We start from the raw sequence: 17,302 nt of genomic DNA on the forward strand, positions 1-17,302 counted from the left end.
TTTTTGTCAAATAAAGACATCACAAAATATAACAAAACAACACAACATGTCAATAATATAAAAACTTAACATTCAATGTAATTGTTACAAGTCCATTTGATAGTGCAAAATCAGGTTTTAATTTGCTAATGTTCTCATTCTGCAGATCACACTTGGTTATGTTCTGCTGTTCACAGAATGGTCCAGGGAACTCGGCCATTGAGTAATATCCTCAGCTGATCTTGAAAAGAACAATGAAATTGTGCTAAAATAAATATAGTTTTAGTTTTTCAATGTTTAATGTCATATAAATATAAAATAGAACGATTTGTTAAAAATAAAATCCTTCAATGTTAACCATAATTTGTCTCAATCCTAAACCAAACATTATCATTTACAAGTACTTTGAACATAAAAAACACTGTAATCATTACCGATTCTGAATGTATTAAAAAACACACAATTAAATTCAACTGTAACAAGACATTATTCATTATTTAAAATAACGATTAACGTTGTTTGTTTTTAATATTTTCTACAACAAATTAAACTAAAAAACAAGAGTTCCGCGGTCGGAGATGACCGCATTGAAGCCGGATTTTTGATTTAAATGACAGGAAAGTACCTTTCGTGTTTTTGTCAATGCAATACTTAAATTACTGAAATATTGTTCAAAGGTCAAAATGAAATGTAAGTACTTTTCAAGGCATGAGCAAACCTTGTGTTATGTTTTGAATGCATGCATATACATGAACAACAATAACATTTAAGGTCACAAATATGAACTTGAATTGAAGACTCTATGTCCAAGCATACCAAAGTTATAACAATTTTAACATTTTAACATTTAAGGTCACAGTGACCTTGACCTTCAAATGAATGACATTGAAATGACCAGTGGTCATCTTCTAGTACTGGCCAATCTTTATTTCAAGTTTGAAGACTCTAGGTACAAGCATACCAAAGTTATAACATGAAATAAGAACTTTAACATTTTTACATTCAAGGTCACAGTGACCTTGACCTTCAAATGAATGACCTTGAAATGTCCAGTGGTTACTTACTAGTTCTGGCCAACCTTCATGTCAAGTTTCAAGACTCTAACTCTAGGTCCAAGCATACCAAAGTTATAACAACTTTAACATTTTTACATTCAAGGTCACAGTGACCTTGACCTTCAAATGAATGACCTTGAAATGTCCAGTGGTTACTTACTAGTTCTGGCCAACCTTCATGTCAAGTTTCAAGACTCTAGGTCCAAGCATACCAAAGTTATAACAACTTTAACATTTTTATATTGAAGGTCACAGTGACCTTCACCTTCAAATGAATGACCTTGAAATGACCAGTGGTCATCTGTTAATCCTGGCCAACCTTCATGTCAAGTTTGAAGACTCTAGGTCCAAGCATACCAAAGTTATACCATGAAATAAGAACTTTAACATTTTTACATTCAAGGTCACAGTGACCTTGACCTTCAAATGAATGACCTTGAAATGACCAGTGGTTACTAACTAGTTATGGCCAACCTTCATGTCAAGTTTCAAGACTCTAGGTCCAAGCATACCAAAGTTATAACAACTTTAACATTTTTTATATTGAAGGTCACAGTGACCTTGACCTTCAAATGAATGACCTTGAAATGACCAGTGGTCATCTGTTAATCCTGGCCAACCTTCATGTCAAGTTTGAAGACTCTAGGTCCAAGCATACCAAAGTTATACCATGAAATAAGAACTTTAACATTTTCGAGCACGCCGCCCGCCCGCCCGCCCCCCCGCCCGCCCGCCCGACAACATCAATCTATAAGCCGAGATTTTTTCGAAAAAAATCCGGCTAATAAATAAATGAGATAAAAAACACAATGCCAGTCAATGGTACGAATGTATTGAGTTTGATATGAACAAAATAAATGAAGTATTTCATATGCATTAAACATAACAATTGTTGGTCATTTGACATTAAATATATACTTAGAAACACATTAAAATACTTCGGTTGTGTTTATTTGCATTTGGTTTTACGTATATTGAACATAAATAATAATGCAATAAATAGAGGCATTTTGACAGCAGACTGTTGAAACTTGGTACGAATTTCCACAAGACCAATCTGAACGAAATTTGATCGTCTGTCTTTAAATGAATAAAGGAAAATCAACATACAAAATAACATAATTAAAATAAAAAATAACTTACCATTTGATTGCTATCGTTTTTCTAGGTTTATATAAAGTAATTGTTGAAGAAATCACGGTTATCGATCACGCTATAAGCTTAATCAAATTTTCCAAAATGGCGCCGCTATTTCGACCTCTGGCCTAGTTGAAAATTCCCAAACACGTGCTTTTTAATGATAAAAGCGACGTACTTAATATTGTTTCTGATTTATAATTCTGGTACCAAAAGAAAGATCAGAGCTTATATTTTGAGATTTTCAATGCGAAATAAACAAAATAACATAATATTTTGAAGAAACTTTCATAGACTTTTGGACTACTTTTCGTCACATAGAATTAACATAGCACAATTTCGCGAATACCATCAGAAACGTTTTTCATTGGTGAACATAAATATATCAACATCATTAATATTCAAATGACCTTGTCAGGTCGCAAATGTGTTACCGGGTGTCAACGCAGGTACTCGAAAATGCAGTAAACAAAGGAAATGGGACACAGACGTTGTACTTGAATCCAATATAGTTTGTTAAGCAGCGAATATAAACTAAATATTATTAAAATTTATATCATATTAAAGAAAATTTATTTTTCTTTCAATATGCATTTATATTATTTTGATTTTATTTAAGATATTTTATTATGCAGATTAGCTGATTATCTTAGATCTTCCACTGATATGATAAGATCTGCTGAGGTTGCTAAAAACATTCTGATCATATTTCATAAAGATCAGATGAAAACTATGACCTCTATTGTCTACACAAGGTTTTTCTATGATTTGACCAAGTGACCTAGTTTTTGACCCCAGATGACCCAAATACAATTCCAACCCAGGTTTTATCATGATTAACATTCTGGCCAAATTGTATTAAGTTTGGATGAAAACTATGACCTCTACTGTCTACACAAGGTTTTTCTACAATTTGACCTAGTGACCTAGTTTTTGACCCCAGATGACCCAAATACAATCCCAACCCAGATTTCATCAAGATAAACATTCTGACCAAATTTCATAAAGATTGGATGAAAATTGTGACCTCTATAGTCAACACAAGGTTTTTCTATCATTTGACCTAGTGACCTAGTTTTTGACCCCAAATGACCCAAATACAATCCCATTCCAGATTTCATCAAGATAAACATTTTGACCAAATTTCATAAAGATTGGATGAAAACTGTGACCTCTATAGTCTACACAAGGTTTTTCTATCATTTGACCTAGTGACCTAGTTTGTTGACCCCAGATGACCCAAAAACAATCCCAACCCAGATTTTATCAAGATACACATTCTGACCAAATTCATAAAGATTGGATGAAAATTGTGACCTCTACTGTCTACACATACAAATTGTTGACGGACGCACACACGCACGCACACAAGCACGCACAACGGACACCGGACATCACACGGTCACATAAGCTCACCATGTCACTTCGTGACAGGTGAGCTAAAAAGCATAACATTAAAATAGTCATTTTTATTATCTTTTTTTTAATAAATAAATATTAAGGGATATAAAAACAATCAAAACATTTTAGAAGTCCGCACAGGCTTATTACAGATGACACTTTCCGCCAAGCCTGGATTCTTATTAGGATAAAACTTTCTTAAAACAAACAATTCTATAAAAGCAGAAATTGTTGTCCAAGATAAGTGCGGGCATCCAAAATGCCCGGTTTTGCCAGAGCAAAGCTCATTTATGTTTCTTACGTGTATTGTGCAAGCGAATCATCATAGGAGGATGTTACATTGAACTGACGAGCATTGGTCTGGAACATTTCATCAGCATCCCAACCATTCTGTAAACAATAAGAATAACACACACCCCTTATTGTTGGTAGGTAGGAAATTTCCAATCTGTAACAAATGAAACCTGATACACACAAAAAATAAAATTTGCATGATATCTTTTATTATTAGATTATAAGCAATGTAATATTACTGAAATTGCAGGCAACACAAGAAAGATGTTTTCATGTTAGTTAATAGTTAACTGTTAGGGCTTATTTTTCTTCATTTGGGGAAAGGGCCTCGTCTCCATTTTGGGGAAAAAATATCAACTAAACTGAAAACGGGGAACAAATATCCCAAATAAGCTTGAAATTTGGGGAAAATTACAATCTACAATCTAGGGGAAGGGGCCTTAGGGGTCTTTATAAAGAAGCTAAAGGAGAAGAAAGAAGAAAGAAAAAAAGACTTAATTTGCCAGTTTTTTAAAATAATTTTACCATTTAAACAAACAGAGCTGTTGTAGGACAGCACAGTTGATTAACAAGCATGAACCAATGATTTTTTAAAACATGAATAATTGATGACAAATGAGTGCTGAAATGATATTAGGGTTTAAAGGTGAAATGCCATGCCCAAAAACCCTTTATTTCTTGAATTTAGTGCATATAAAACTTGTAAGCAACTTGCTTTGATTCAATGATGGTTTTAATAGCGAGAACTAATATGACAAAGTTGAGTATTTTCACACAAACTTGTAGTGACGTAGGTTGGACCCTTGTTCATTCGCCCGCACTTTAACGAACCGGCATAAAAGGGCTTTGAAAACGAAATTTCTAGCAACTTTTGTAAGAAAATTAAATGAAAATTGAATATGATAGTGATTATGGAGAATTTTGTGATGAACCATACATTTTACTATTGTATGAGGCGGAATTTAGTGTTTGTCAATCAGATTTTTCTGCATCTGACAGCGATCAATCTTTTGCCGATGCTCAAGATGACCATTGTGTAGGGGATTGGTAAAAATATAATTGTCTTTTTTTGTTACATGCACATGACGGAAACAAACCACATTTTATTTTTGATTTTGTTGATAGTTATTCTACAGCATGACACAGTTTAATATGACTACATTTTACAATTCAAAATTATTATAAACAAGAAATGTGTTTGTCGGAAACACTGTCCCCTTCTGCGCCACTTTGAAATTTATTTATTTTGACCTTTGACCTTGAAAGATGACCTTGACCTTCCACCACTCAAAATGTGCAGCTTCATGAGAATGTGCTTTGAAAAAAAAAGTATTTTTTTTACCTTTGACCTTGAAGGATGACCTTGACCTTGAAGGATGACCTTGACATTGAACTTCCACCACTCAAAATGTGCAGCTTCATGAGAACGCCGCTTTTTTTTTTGACCTTTGACCTTGAAGGATGACCTTGACCTTGAAGGATGACCTTGACCTTCCACCACTCAAAATGTGCAGCTTCATGAGAACGCTGCTTTGAATTTAATTTTTTTACCTATGACCTTGAAGGATGACCTTGACCTTGAAGGATGACCTTGACCTTGAAGGATGACCTTGACCTGCCACCACTCAAAATGTGCAGCTTTATAAGATCGCTTTAATTGTTTTTTTTTCGTTTTTTTTAGACCTTTGACATTGAAGGATGACCTTGACCTTGAACTTCCACCACTCAAAATGTGCAGCTTCATGACAACACCGCTTTGATTTTTTTTTTTTTTACCTTGATGGATAACCTTGACCTTGAATTTCCACCACTCAAAATGTGCAGCTTTATGAGATACACATGCCTGCCAAATATCAAGCTGCTATCTTCAATATTGAAAAATGTGTTTGTCAGAAACACTATGTCCCCTTCTGCGCCGCTTTGAATTTCTTCTTTCTTTTTTTACCTTTGACCTTGAAGGATGACCTTGACCTTTCACCACTCAAAATGTGCAGCTCCATGAGATACACATGCATGCCAAATATCAAGTTGGTATCTTCAATATTGCCAAAGTATTCATTAAATGAGCGATTTTGACCACATATACTTGACCTCTGACCTTGACCTTTCACCACTCAAAATGTGCGGCTCCATGAGATACACATGCATGCCAAATAACAAGTTGGTATCTTCAATGTTGCCAAAGTCTTCATAAAATGAGCGATTTTGGCCACATACTTGGCCTCTGGCCTTGAAGGATGACCTTGACCTTAACCTTTCACCACTCAAAATGTGCGGCTCCATGAGATACACATGCATGTCAAATATTAAGTTGCTATCTTCAATATTGCAAAAGTATTCATAAAATGAGCGATTTTGGCCACATATATTTCAATAAGCATATAGCCTCTTGTTTTTTCAGCTACAAGTTCTTCTATGCCACTTTAGAGTTAAATTGACATTTAATGAATGAAAAGATTTTCAATACTTGAAGACATTTAATTAAACATTTTATGTCTTTACAAAGAATAAAGGAAAATACATTAAGATATCTGGTACTTCCTTACTAAGATGACAGGAACCCTTGCAACCCTGATTTTTTCATATCTTCCTATCAATCTGTTATGTCATCGTTTTATCAGAAAACATTTAATGTTTGTAATGAATTATCAATAAATCAATGAAGTGATATTGCTATTGACTAATATAACCAACAAACTGATTAAAAGGGAATATTTTCAAAATTATTGGCATTTTTATTACATGCTTAATCTTTGCCTATATTTTTTTCAGACTAAATATATTGAAATTTTTTAACCATAAAACCCCTAACATTTATGTGATAGAAGTTTCAAAATGAAGATAATTAATTAAAGTTTATCAGATAAACTGGAATATGATTTTTTTTTCAATATTTTAAGCACTCAAGTTGAGCCAAAACAGAAAATGCTAAGCATAGCTCAGCAAAAGACGCTTAAGTTTTCTTTGAAAGTCCTTCGTCAGGTAAAAAGACCCCTTAAATACTACCTCACTGAAACTGATTATTTGCAGCTGATAGCAAGTGGCGGAAGCAGCTTTGACAAACACATTAGAGCAATGCATACAGAGTTATCCCCTTCTGCCTCCCAAGAGATCTGTTCAGCATCGTGGTCTGCCTCCCAGGGTTCCAACTCCTTCTCAGATACTGATTCACCATTGAACTTGCTGATGCCACCATCTGTAAATGTATCTAAAACAGAACCAACAATGAGGTAAAACCTATTGAAATCACAAGATATGGTAAAGCACTTTGAAACTGAGAATGGGTGAGAATATTTAATTGCAAACGTCACAGAGAATATTAGAGAAAAGATGAGATGGAGAAGTACTATGCACATGATTATGGCAAACAGCATTGTTCATATGTCACAAGTAAAACAAGAGGGCCTGAAAGGCCCAAAGTAGCTCACCTGAGATAACAAGATATTATTGGGACAAATCTTCTGACCAAGTTTCATGAAGATCGGAAAATAAATGTGGCCTCTAGAGTGTTAACAAGGTTTTACTATAGCCATATAAGGAAAAATGCCCCGCCCCTGGCAGCCATGTTTTTAAACCAACCGGCATCATTTTTAAATTCGGGATGAATCTTCTGACCAAGTTTCACGAAGATCGGACAGTAAATGTGGCCTCTTAGAGTGTTAACAAGATTTTACGCTAGCCATATAAGGAAAAATGCCCCGCCCCTTGGAAGCCATGTTTTTCAATCAAACGTAACCATTTCCGAACTTGTCCAAGATTAACATTAAGACCAATCTTCTGACCAAATTTCATAAAGATTGGGCAATAAATGTGGCCTCTAGAGAGTTAACAAGGCAAATGTTGACGGCACATGACGTACGACGGACAAAAGGTGATCACAAAAGCTCACCAGGAGCACGTTGTGCTCAGGTGAGCTAAAAAGTTTCCACTAAAAATTACCAGATGATTTCTGGATTTCTGATTAAACAAGAAAACATCGGAGACGAGTGATGCTCCCCAAAGGTTTTTTTGGTCACAATATTGCTCTTTATATTCAGATAAAAGGAAACGTCTTGAGGGCACAGTAGTTGGGGGGACAATAACTTTTAAAGAAAATTTCTTAGGGCCATAACTCTGTGAAAATCATCCGACCAGAACCCGCTGATAATATGCACATCTCCTCTTGGTAGTGAAGCTTCCCATGAATTTTCATTGAATTCCGCTCATTAGCTGCTGAGAATTACCTGGACAAAAATTGTGCACGGACGGACACACGGACGGACAGACGAAGCGGCGACTATAGGCTCCCCCCCAAAATAAATTTTTGGGGAGCATAATAACCATTGTGATTATAAAATTTTGTTTATAACTAATGATCAATAATGACATTTCTGCAGTTAAATAACAGCAGTGAAAATAAACAAATTGTTACTTTCACCGCTGAAAATAAGAAATTTCGGAACTACTTTTTCTATTTTTAGATTATCATATCAAGATCCACTTCCCTGACATCGTGCGGCACCAGTTCAAAAGTATTAGAATGATCCCCAGTGACAGTGATAGCAATTAATCTTGCTCATCAACACTAAAAACCAGTTAAAATAATCCTGTTTGTTGTTAATCCACAGTTTTAAACATTAAATTACTCAGTTGACAGTTTATAAAAATGGCGCACTGTATGAATGAAAATATGTCAAAATTTGCGTATTCCTACAACATCATGGACATGTACTGTTCAGTAAATGTTGTTACACTAGCAGTACTTTATGCTTAACTTTGTTTGCTTATTTTAGCAAGAGCAAAAAATGTTAAAACCTTTCAGCTTTGTTTACTCATAAACCATCAAATATTGGACTTTTTCTTTCGGCCGAGGATGATGCAAACACTAATGAAGTCATTTTGTGCATTGAAATGTATTGAGGCACGCCAAGGAAGAAAGGGTAACTTTTCAGCGGAAGGGAGACAGCTGTTAATTATTTTCTTGAATAAGGGGCATAAAAGAAACAGAAAATTTGTTCATGTCAGTGTAAGATCATTTGTTATTTCACTCGTGATCATAGAAAAATAATATTTTCACTCGTGGCTGCACCACTCGTGAAAATATATTATCTATGATCACTCGTGAATTAACAAACAATCTTACACTGACATGAACAAATATCATCTATATAATACATGTAGATTATATATATATATAAATATATATATATATATATATATATATATATATATATATATATATAAATAATTGTATAATAGTCATCTGTGAAATATCCACATACTCAAGATTTGTATACACTTCTTGGCATCTTGAATGCAAGTAAATTTAAATTTCAAAGGCACTGCAAATGGTAGAAATGTCTGACATAATACATGTTTATGGAACAGTGATGTGCAATGATGTGCTGTTTGTTACTCCCATATCCCATAAAGATATAATAGGAAGTCAAACTTCCGTTCCAAAGTTCTAGACTGAGACATTAAAACCAACCTTTAACAGCATAGTCGAGGTCCACATTGGCAGCAGTAAGACATGCAACATCAGCTGCCTTGACAACCAGTTTAGACAGTATCTGTTCCTTACTGGGGGCCTGACCAGGCACCCCTTCTTCAACAACATGCACAACCTCAAGCGCAACATCTCCCTGTGAAGGCACAACACAAACAACATCAATGCAAGGAACCTGTACAACAGCCATAACTTAAGGCCACAAATACAAGAGCTACTCCAAGGAAGAGAAGGGCTTTTTTTAAGAGTTTTGGGCCGTAATTCAACTAAATAATCCCAATTGATGACTTACCTGATTTGACATGGTTTTGAAGACACCTTCATAAACTCTTCCATTTTTAACAGTAAGTTGCACATTCAATCCCTGAAATAGAAGCTATAACTTATAGTTCTACTTATTACTGCTGCAAAAGATCATCTATCAATCTAAGAGATCTTGTTCTTTATGATCCCGCTTTAAGCATTGTTTTTGCATTTTATAACATACTGGTAAACAGCGCTTTCCTGATCAGGGACAAATTTCAAATGGACCTATAAAGTATTTGAATATTACAAGTTTGTATTGTTTAGTTTATTTTGTATTAGTCTGTTTACGTCTATGAAAGGTTTGAGATTTGAAATTCAATATTATTTCCTTACATGCATGTTAACATCCAAACAGAATGTTTAAATGTTGAGCTCAAGACTCATGCCTCTTTGCTTTTGAATCCTATTGAGAACCCTGTACACATGTATGTTGACATTTGTAAAAACAAGGAACACAAACTTTTTTCACATTTGAACCACTATCCACATGACCAGTGTCAGTAGGTATGCCAATAATTACTTACTATCAGGCTCACAACAACATGAGTATATCTTTGGTTCTTGTAAATTCCTTCCATCTGGAGTGAAAACAGAGAGCAAATTCAGATGACACAAAGTACCAAAAGTAATAACATAAAATGATGCTTTAAAATGAAAAGCATAAAGGTTGGTGACTTATATCAATATTTATATGCTTAACCCTTTTTTAAGATGTTTATTCATCAAATTAAAAATCAGTATCATTATGACACTTCATGCATGCATTAACATGATTATGCCTGTTTCAATCATGATGGTTTCATGCCACACTATTGCAAAATTATTAACATGTACTTTTGAGAAAACAGCAAATGTTTTTAAAATCAACTCACTGGTACATTTCTGTCACTGGATTGTTGTTTATTGGCATTTGATCGTATCGGCCTGAAAAAAGAAACAACATAATAACATTGAGCAGATGGAGGTTGTCTTTTTTAATTCTCCCAAAAATTTAATCCACAAAACTAAGTAATACATGTAGATGCATAATTTTTGCACAGCCAGTCAATAGCAGGGCAATTTTGAATTCAGACTTACATTTGCAATGCATAAACAACCTGAAACTGTAATGTTTTGTCAATTTTGTACCCAAATCTTTGTATTTATATACATTTATTTTTAAATAATTATTTCAATTTCCATGTTTTTAAGATTAACTCTGTTCTAGAAAGAAAAAAGTTCCACCGCTTTAACTGTTTAACAACGTTAGACTATTTAGCAAGTAAAACAAAATTTTGCAATAACAAGAGATGTATTTGTCAGAAACACAATGCCCCTATTGCGCCGCTTTGAAATAAAATTTCAATACATCATTTGGCATGTTTAGAAATCAGGGCTTTTCACCCTTATATAACAGGGGCCGAAATTCGGCCCCTTCCCAATTAAAATTAAGGTCATTTTTTCCCAAAATTGATAGAGGAATTTACCATATTGTAAAAAAAGATTATTTTTTTTTACTAAGACATATTGGGCATCTACCAAATTCAAAGCAATGAGCTCTAATATGATTGAAAATGCACCAAAATGTGTCTTTTAATACTTCTGCACAATGAAAAAGACTGTTTCAAAAACTTTTAAAAACACGGTCTTCCCAAAATGAGCAGTTATCGTGCATGAAATTCCCAATTTGAAAGGCTAGGGCCTCTTCCCAATTTCCTGATGAAAAGCCCTGGAAATTATCTCCCTTTTTAAACTAAAGCTAATTACTTCCCTTGGATTGTATTTTTTGACTTTTGACCTTGAAAGATGACCTTGAACTTCCACAACTCAAAATGTGCAGCTTCATGAGATACACATGCATGCCAAATATCAAGTTGCTATCTTCAATATTGCAAAAGTTATGGCCAATGTTTAAGTTTTTGGATGGACACACAGACAGACAGACTGACAGACAAATGGACTGACAGTTCAACTGCTATATGCCACCCTACCAAAGGCATAAAAAGTTAACAATTCTCTAAAAATTCCATTAATTTACTTTTTTAGAGCAAGCACATGCGCATAGATACAAATCTTAGCAACCAATCAGAAGGCCCCATATGACACAATTGTACATGAAACACATTTAAAACCACAAATCTGGCCAATTATTTTGTCAAAACATTGCTGATTTAAATGCAGTTTTCGTTGTTATGTCCAACAGGGCCCTCAATCTATAAAATCTGCGGCCTGCCGAATTTCGGCCGCAGTCCCCCACCTGAAAAGTATACTTTTTTCCCCTTTTTAAGGGGAAAAATTCCCCCTGAAATTAAAAAAAAATTGTTTAATAAGATGTGTCTCATGATTATTATATCTCAATTCTGTTTCAATTTAATCTTGTCAAACATACTAAATTATGAAAAAAGAAATAAATAAAGTGCAAACATGTACAAAGGTAATAATGAGAGAGTAAGTAAAAAAATCCCCCCACAAGCGAAACCCTGTGAAAATTCCCCCTCTTCAGGGTAGGGACCCGCTTCCCCTAAAATGGATTGAGGGCCCTGTTCAAGAATACATATTTAACTACCGGTATAGCTTGAAATATAACACATGCATGTTTTTTAAATTGTAATGTACACTTCCAAAATTTTTATGTATTCATTAAGAGAGCCAATACTATGGATAGACATGCCAAGGATTAGAAGTAAAAAGACCCTTAAGTTACTTGTGATCATATGTAGCCTTAGTCAATAATGATTTTCAAATATTAACACTGTTCCAAATTTTGCAATACAATATCAATACAGTACAGGCACTGTCTACTGAAACAAAAACGCGGTGTTCACTTTTCCCATTTCGCAGGGGGGGGGGGGCATTTGCATGCATACTTTAATTCGGACAGTACGTAAAGTCAGAACGTAAATAAAGCGTTCAGATGATCAATACTATTAACTCTTATGATATTAATCAATGCAATTGCCCTTTTTAACAACAAATACAGAGTTTCAAAGAAATCAAGAGAGTATTAAATCATTTATTAACTTGTGTCCGACTTTCAGTACAGTCCGAATTTACGTATTGCATCTGTATGTTACGACACTTGTGTGCAGACAGTATACAATACAATAACTGTTACAATAATGAAAAAACTGAGCAATGTCAATGCCAAATAATTCGCGAGATACCCCGGTACTTTAGTTGAAATTCACAACAAAACTTTTAATGGAAATTAAATGATCTCAATGTTCACCCGCTACGAAACTTTTATTTACAAATAAATACACCCACGCCAATTTTTGCGCGCTTTTTATCAGAACAAAGAAATTTGTTTATTTCATGTAGAATTTGTAATCTAAAATAGCTGTACACGACGCATGCAAACCGTGTCAGGTGATTTACTCATGTTGCAATACATCTGTCATCAAATCTTTAAATAGAATCATATGCCAAAATTCATTTGATATTTTTGAAAATTTCAAACGTTTGTGTTTATGACTTATCGTCTATATTACAAACCCATAATTTTATTTTAACAAGAGCACCGCATAACGGGTGCCACGCTCGGCTGGGAAAGCTTGTCAGATTTTTTTTTTTTTAGAGGTCACAGTGACCTTGACCTTTGACCTAGTGACCCAACAAGAGATGTGTTTGTCAGAAACACAATGCCCCCTACTGCGCCACTTTGAAATAAAATTTATATTTATCATTTGGCAGGTAAAGACATCATCTCCCTTTAAAGCTTTATTACTTCCCTTGGATTTTGTCCAATCCTACCAAGGGGGGGGGGGGGGGGGGAGGTCTGTAGACAGTCAAAAATGACCAAGTCAGACATCACTGACAACCAAGGCCTGTGGTTTATCAAAGAAATAATAGCCAGAGTTCATCATGTATGTATGGACTTAAGTCCACTGGTATTTAATGAAAACTAGCATTCACAAATTAGAACAGGTAAGAAATGATAATTATATCAAGAAATGTGTTTGTCAGAAACACAATGCCCCCTATTGCGCCGCTTTGAAATAAAACTGCTAGCAGTCACATGATCAATGACACAACTATGACGTCACAAATCGTGACGTCATTAGATCGTTCTCGACTTATTCACATTTTCACGATTGTGTGTATACCGTATATAAGCTGGAGTGAATAGGAGAGAACATGGCAAATATGTTATTTTGTTTATCAATTAACATAAAAACTTGTATGTTTGGGTCATTGATCCCAGTGACGTATATTTGCTAACATATTTATCATTTGGCAGGTATAGAAATCATCTCCCTTTACAGCTTCCCTTGAATTTTGTCCAATCCAACCGGGGGGGGGGGGTATCACAGTCAATTATGACCATGTCAGACATCACTGACAACCAAGGCCTGTGGTTTTTTAAAGCTTATTACTTCCCTTAAATTTGTATTTTTTACTGTAGACCGTAAAGGATGACCTTGACCTTTTACCACAATGTGTTTGTCAGAAACACAATGCCGCCTACTGCGCCGCTTTTATTTATTTAACACAAATATATACCTTGGCAGGTCAGATAACTATGTCCATTTAAAGCTTATAACTTCCCTTGACTTTGTTTTTTCGACCCTAGACCTTGAAGGATGATGTTCACCTTATGGCCAATGTTAACGTTTTTGCACGACGCCTATGGTGTACGTCGGACTTCGGTTGACGAGCTGGCTATGACAATAGCTCGGGTTTTCTCTTAAAACAGCCTCGCTAAAAATGAGATCGAGCATATATGGGATTATCGAGTATAGATAAAGATGGAAAAAGTTTCATGTATGCGATTGAGACAGTTGACACGTATGTATCAGAGAATCCAGAGACTCGGGATAATACGAATACTACAATCAGTTATGAGTTCTCCATGGCTTTAAACTGTTAATTGAATAATCAAACACTCAAAACTCCTCCAGGTGCAGTATCCTACAGCTAGGTGCAAACACGGTTTTCTTTTATACTCAGCGTTTATAAAGTCAGAAAACGCTGTCATGGGCATGGGTGTGAAATACATTATTCGTTATCACTTTTAAATGAAAGGGATCAATACAATACAATACGTTTATGTTCAATTATTTTATTTAAAGCGAACACCATGAACACCGCGGTAGATATTATGGGTCCCCGGTGATTCGCGGTGTTCGTCTTATGGCAACGGCCCCCGCAACATTTGATCTGAACACCCATCGCTGGGTTCATTTGGGTAAGCGAACACAGTGAGATGAACACCGCGGCGAGTAGCGTTTGTATATGTACACCGTGCCTGTACTGTACTGTGTTGAAACAATGTATCACGGACGAACCATCTTTCGAACCTCTTAATTTTTGACACGTCAAATATAGTGACGATTAAGATTGAAAATAGTGAAACATATAAATAGGAACTCCTTTTGATAAATAACTTGTTTCTACATGGCTGGCAACTTTAATTATTAGGTTAATCCTCTTTTGATAACATATTTTTTGCAAGTTTCCAGCACCACCATATCATGTAAAACTTTCAATGCCACCCAAACGAGTATCTGCTTTCAAACCCTTCAGTGTACTACACCATTACAAATTAATTCGCCCCATGATTTGAACATGGTCACGTGACTTATTATAGCAGCCGATTTGTGTAAATTGTCAAGCAAAGTTGAGAACGAAAATAAGACCATGTTTTTATAAGTTTTTTTTAATGAAAATCAAAACATAAGAAAAAAACATTAGGGAATACAATGATTTGTATGTGTTTTATGATTAATCTACTTATTCTACAGGTTTTTGACGCATTTTCAATGCTTTGCCGCTATGTGCGGGTCGGCGTAAACAAATAAATTACTTATACACAAAAAACTGTGACGAAGTGCGGGTGCGCGCACGTGTATGAAAGGTAAACAAATGAAGGGTTCGAAAAAAGGTGAGGTTCGAGAAGAGGTACTTTAACAATAGTGTTTGTTAAGGTTTCATGCAAAGGATAACCTATGTAGGTTGCCATTCAGGTAAATTAAATGTATTTCAAAAGTGTATTCATCGCTTTCCTTAATTGGTCACAAACGACATCTGTTGAGTGGTGCACACTGATAAGCTGTGCAGAACTGCAGTTGTGTTTATGAAGGGGTGCATATGGATTCCCAGAGAAAAATCATCAAAGGCTCTGGGACTCCCTTTATATGGACTAGAATAAGTAACAAATTTTGCATGATTGGACTTAAGTGACAATACCTAGCTTTTGTACATTTTTACCTATCTTGTGGATAATTCCCATGTCGCTTATCATTCCGGCTTCCCGGATGACCTCCTTGATTCATGCGGCCTCCGCCTCTGGATCTTGTTTTAGTGTTCATCATGGACATGGCAGACACGGGATCAAGAGTCGTCGGATAAAAAACAAGTTCATAAAAACATAGCGGGTAGTCACATGTATGTGTACCGTCTACACAAAGACAGTGAATGTAGGCGTCGAATACCACTGGTTATTCAACTGACAACACAACAACGCATCCAACAATCTAAACAAAATAAATATCCCTTTGATATTGTTCAGAACATGTTGAGGAACGCGTATGAATATATACCACAGACGAATTTTCCAAAATAAAAACTAACATCGATGAAAAAACTTCAATAAATGTAAAATATTTATGCGAATTCGTTACGAAACATATTTGCATTTATTTGTATGGTTAATTAGTATGCTTGTCGCTGATTTATTTTGAACTATTTAATTGCGTGTTTTCAGGCTACATCCGGTGGCTACGAATTTATTTTGATTTTACTTTTTATATTTAATGTTATTACCTGTAATATTAAATAAGCAAAAAATTGCTTAAATAACATAATTTTTCTATTTATTATTGCTAAAATATAATTTTGCTTTTTTTTTTTAATTTGAAAAATATTTACGAATATCTCGGACAGCCTCGTCCACCCGGATGAGTTTCCAACGATAAAAATGCTGTGATTGCCTTTTCCCGTCATATTTATTTGACAATCGATCCCAGAAAAAAATGCGTGCAGTTTTTGCCACTTCATGATTTTCTTCCATTTGGGATGAACATTTCAAACATCTCATTGAATTGTCAGAGTGTTTTGGTGTATACAAGTTGTAATTTCTTTTACGTGTCACCGTTTAATTACAATTTAATTCACGGCGAATATAGCATGGTTTTACTTAAGTCCCAAATCTTAATACATGTCTAATTATAAAACAATGCCTTTTTTCAAACTAAAACGACATAATAAATATTATTTGCAACATACCCGAAAGCGCGTGTTTCTGTATCACATATATATTGCAGTTATCAACATGCCGATCGCCCGAGGTTCGCACGTTTTCTAGCCCCTTAAAACAATAATGACAAAAAACAACAACGTACAAGTAAAGAATTTCGTTTATCACTTACGATATTATTTCTTAAGAATCTACACTTTTTGTATATATTGAATAATTGAAGTACGTCCGTTTGTACAAAGATCTAAAAAAAAAATAGTTATTTATAAATCTGTATTGTTTTGTACTACATGACACAAATACAATTATATCTGAAATGGTTTTGAGTAAAACATAAAATAGTAAAATTCATAATGATTCATAAACTTACACAAAAAGCATAATATGTAATTTTATATTCTAATCTTCTACTGTAAACTGCATACAAGTATACATGTTGCAGGATCAAGTGCCTTTGTGGGGTTT

The 17,302-nt window shown here is 34.7% G+C and overlaps 1 protein-coding gene across 2 annotated transcripts in view; it reads right to left on the reverse strand.

Annotated features, from left to right (window-relative positions):
* Positions 1-16,489, reverse strand: part of LOC127855314 (ataxin-2-like protein) — a 59,088-nt gene extending 42,599 nt beyond the window's left edge. Inside the window, exons 1-7 of one of the 2 annotated variants that reach the window (XM_052390778.1) lie at positions 15,850-16,489; positions 10,533-10,584; positions 10,185-10,238; positions 9,647-9,718; positions 9,337-9,490; positions 6,950-7,074; positions 3,874-3,962 (exon numbers count right to left, since the gene is read on the reverse strand). In XM_052390778.1, coding sequence (XP_052246738.1) covers positions 3,874-3,962; positions 6,950-7,074; positions 9,337-9,490; positions 9,647-9,718; positions 10,185-10,238; positions 10,533-10,584; positions 15,850-15,959 — 656 coding nt within the window. In that variant the 5' untranslated portion in view covers positions 15,960-16,489. The remainder of the gene's footprint in view (positions 1-3,873; positions 3,963-6,949; positions 7,075-9,336; positions 9,491-9,646; positions 9,719-10,184; positions 10,239-10,532; positions 10,585-15,849) is intronic. The other variant, XM_052390786.1, reaches the window with a different exon arrangement.
* Positions 16,490-17,302: the final 813 nt, after the last annotated feature.

The sequence above is a fragment of the Dreissena polymorpha genome, chromosome 1, assembly GCF_020536995.1.
Source record: "Dreissena polymorpha isolate Duluth1 chromosome 1, UMN_Dpol_1.0, whole genome shotgun sequence".
NCBI classification, from domain to species: Eukaryota; Metazoa; Mollusca; class Bivalvia; order Myida; family Dreissenidae; genus Dreissena; species Dreissena polymorpha.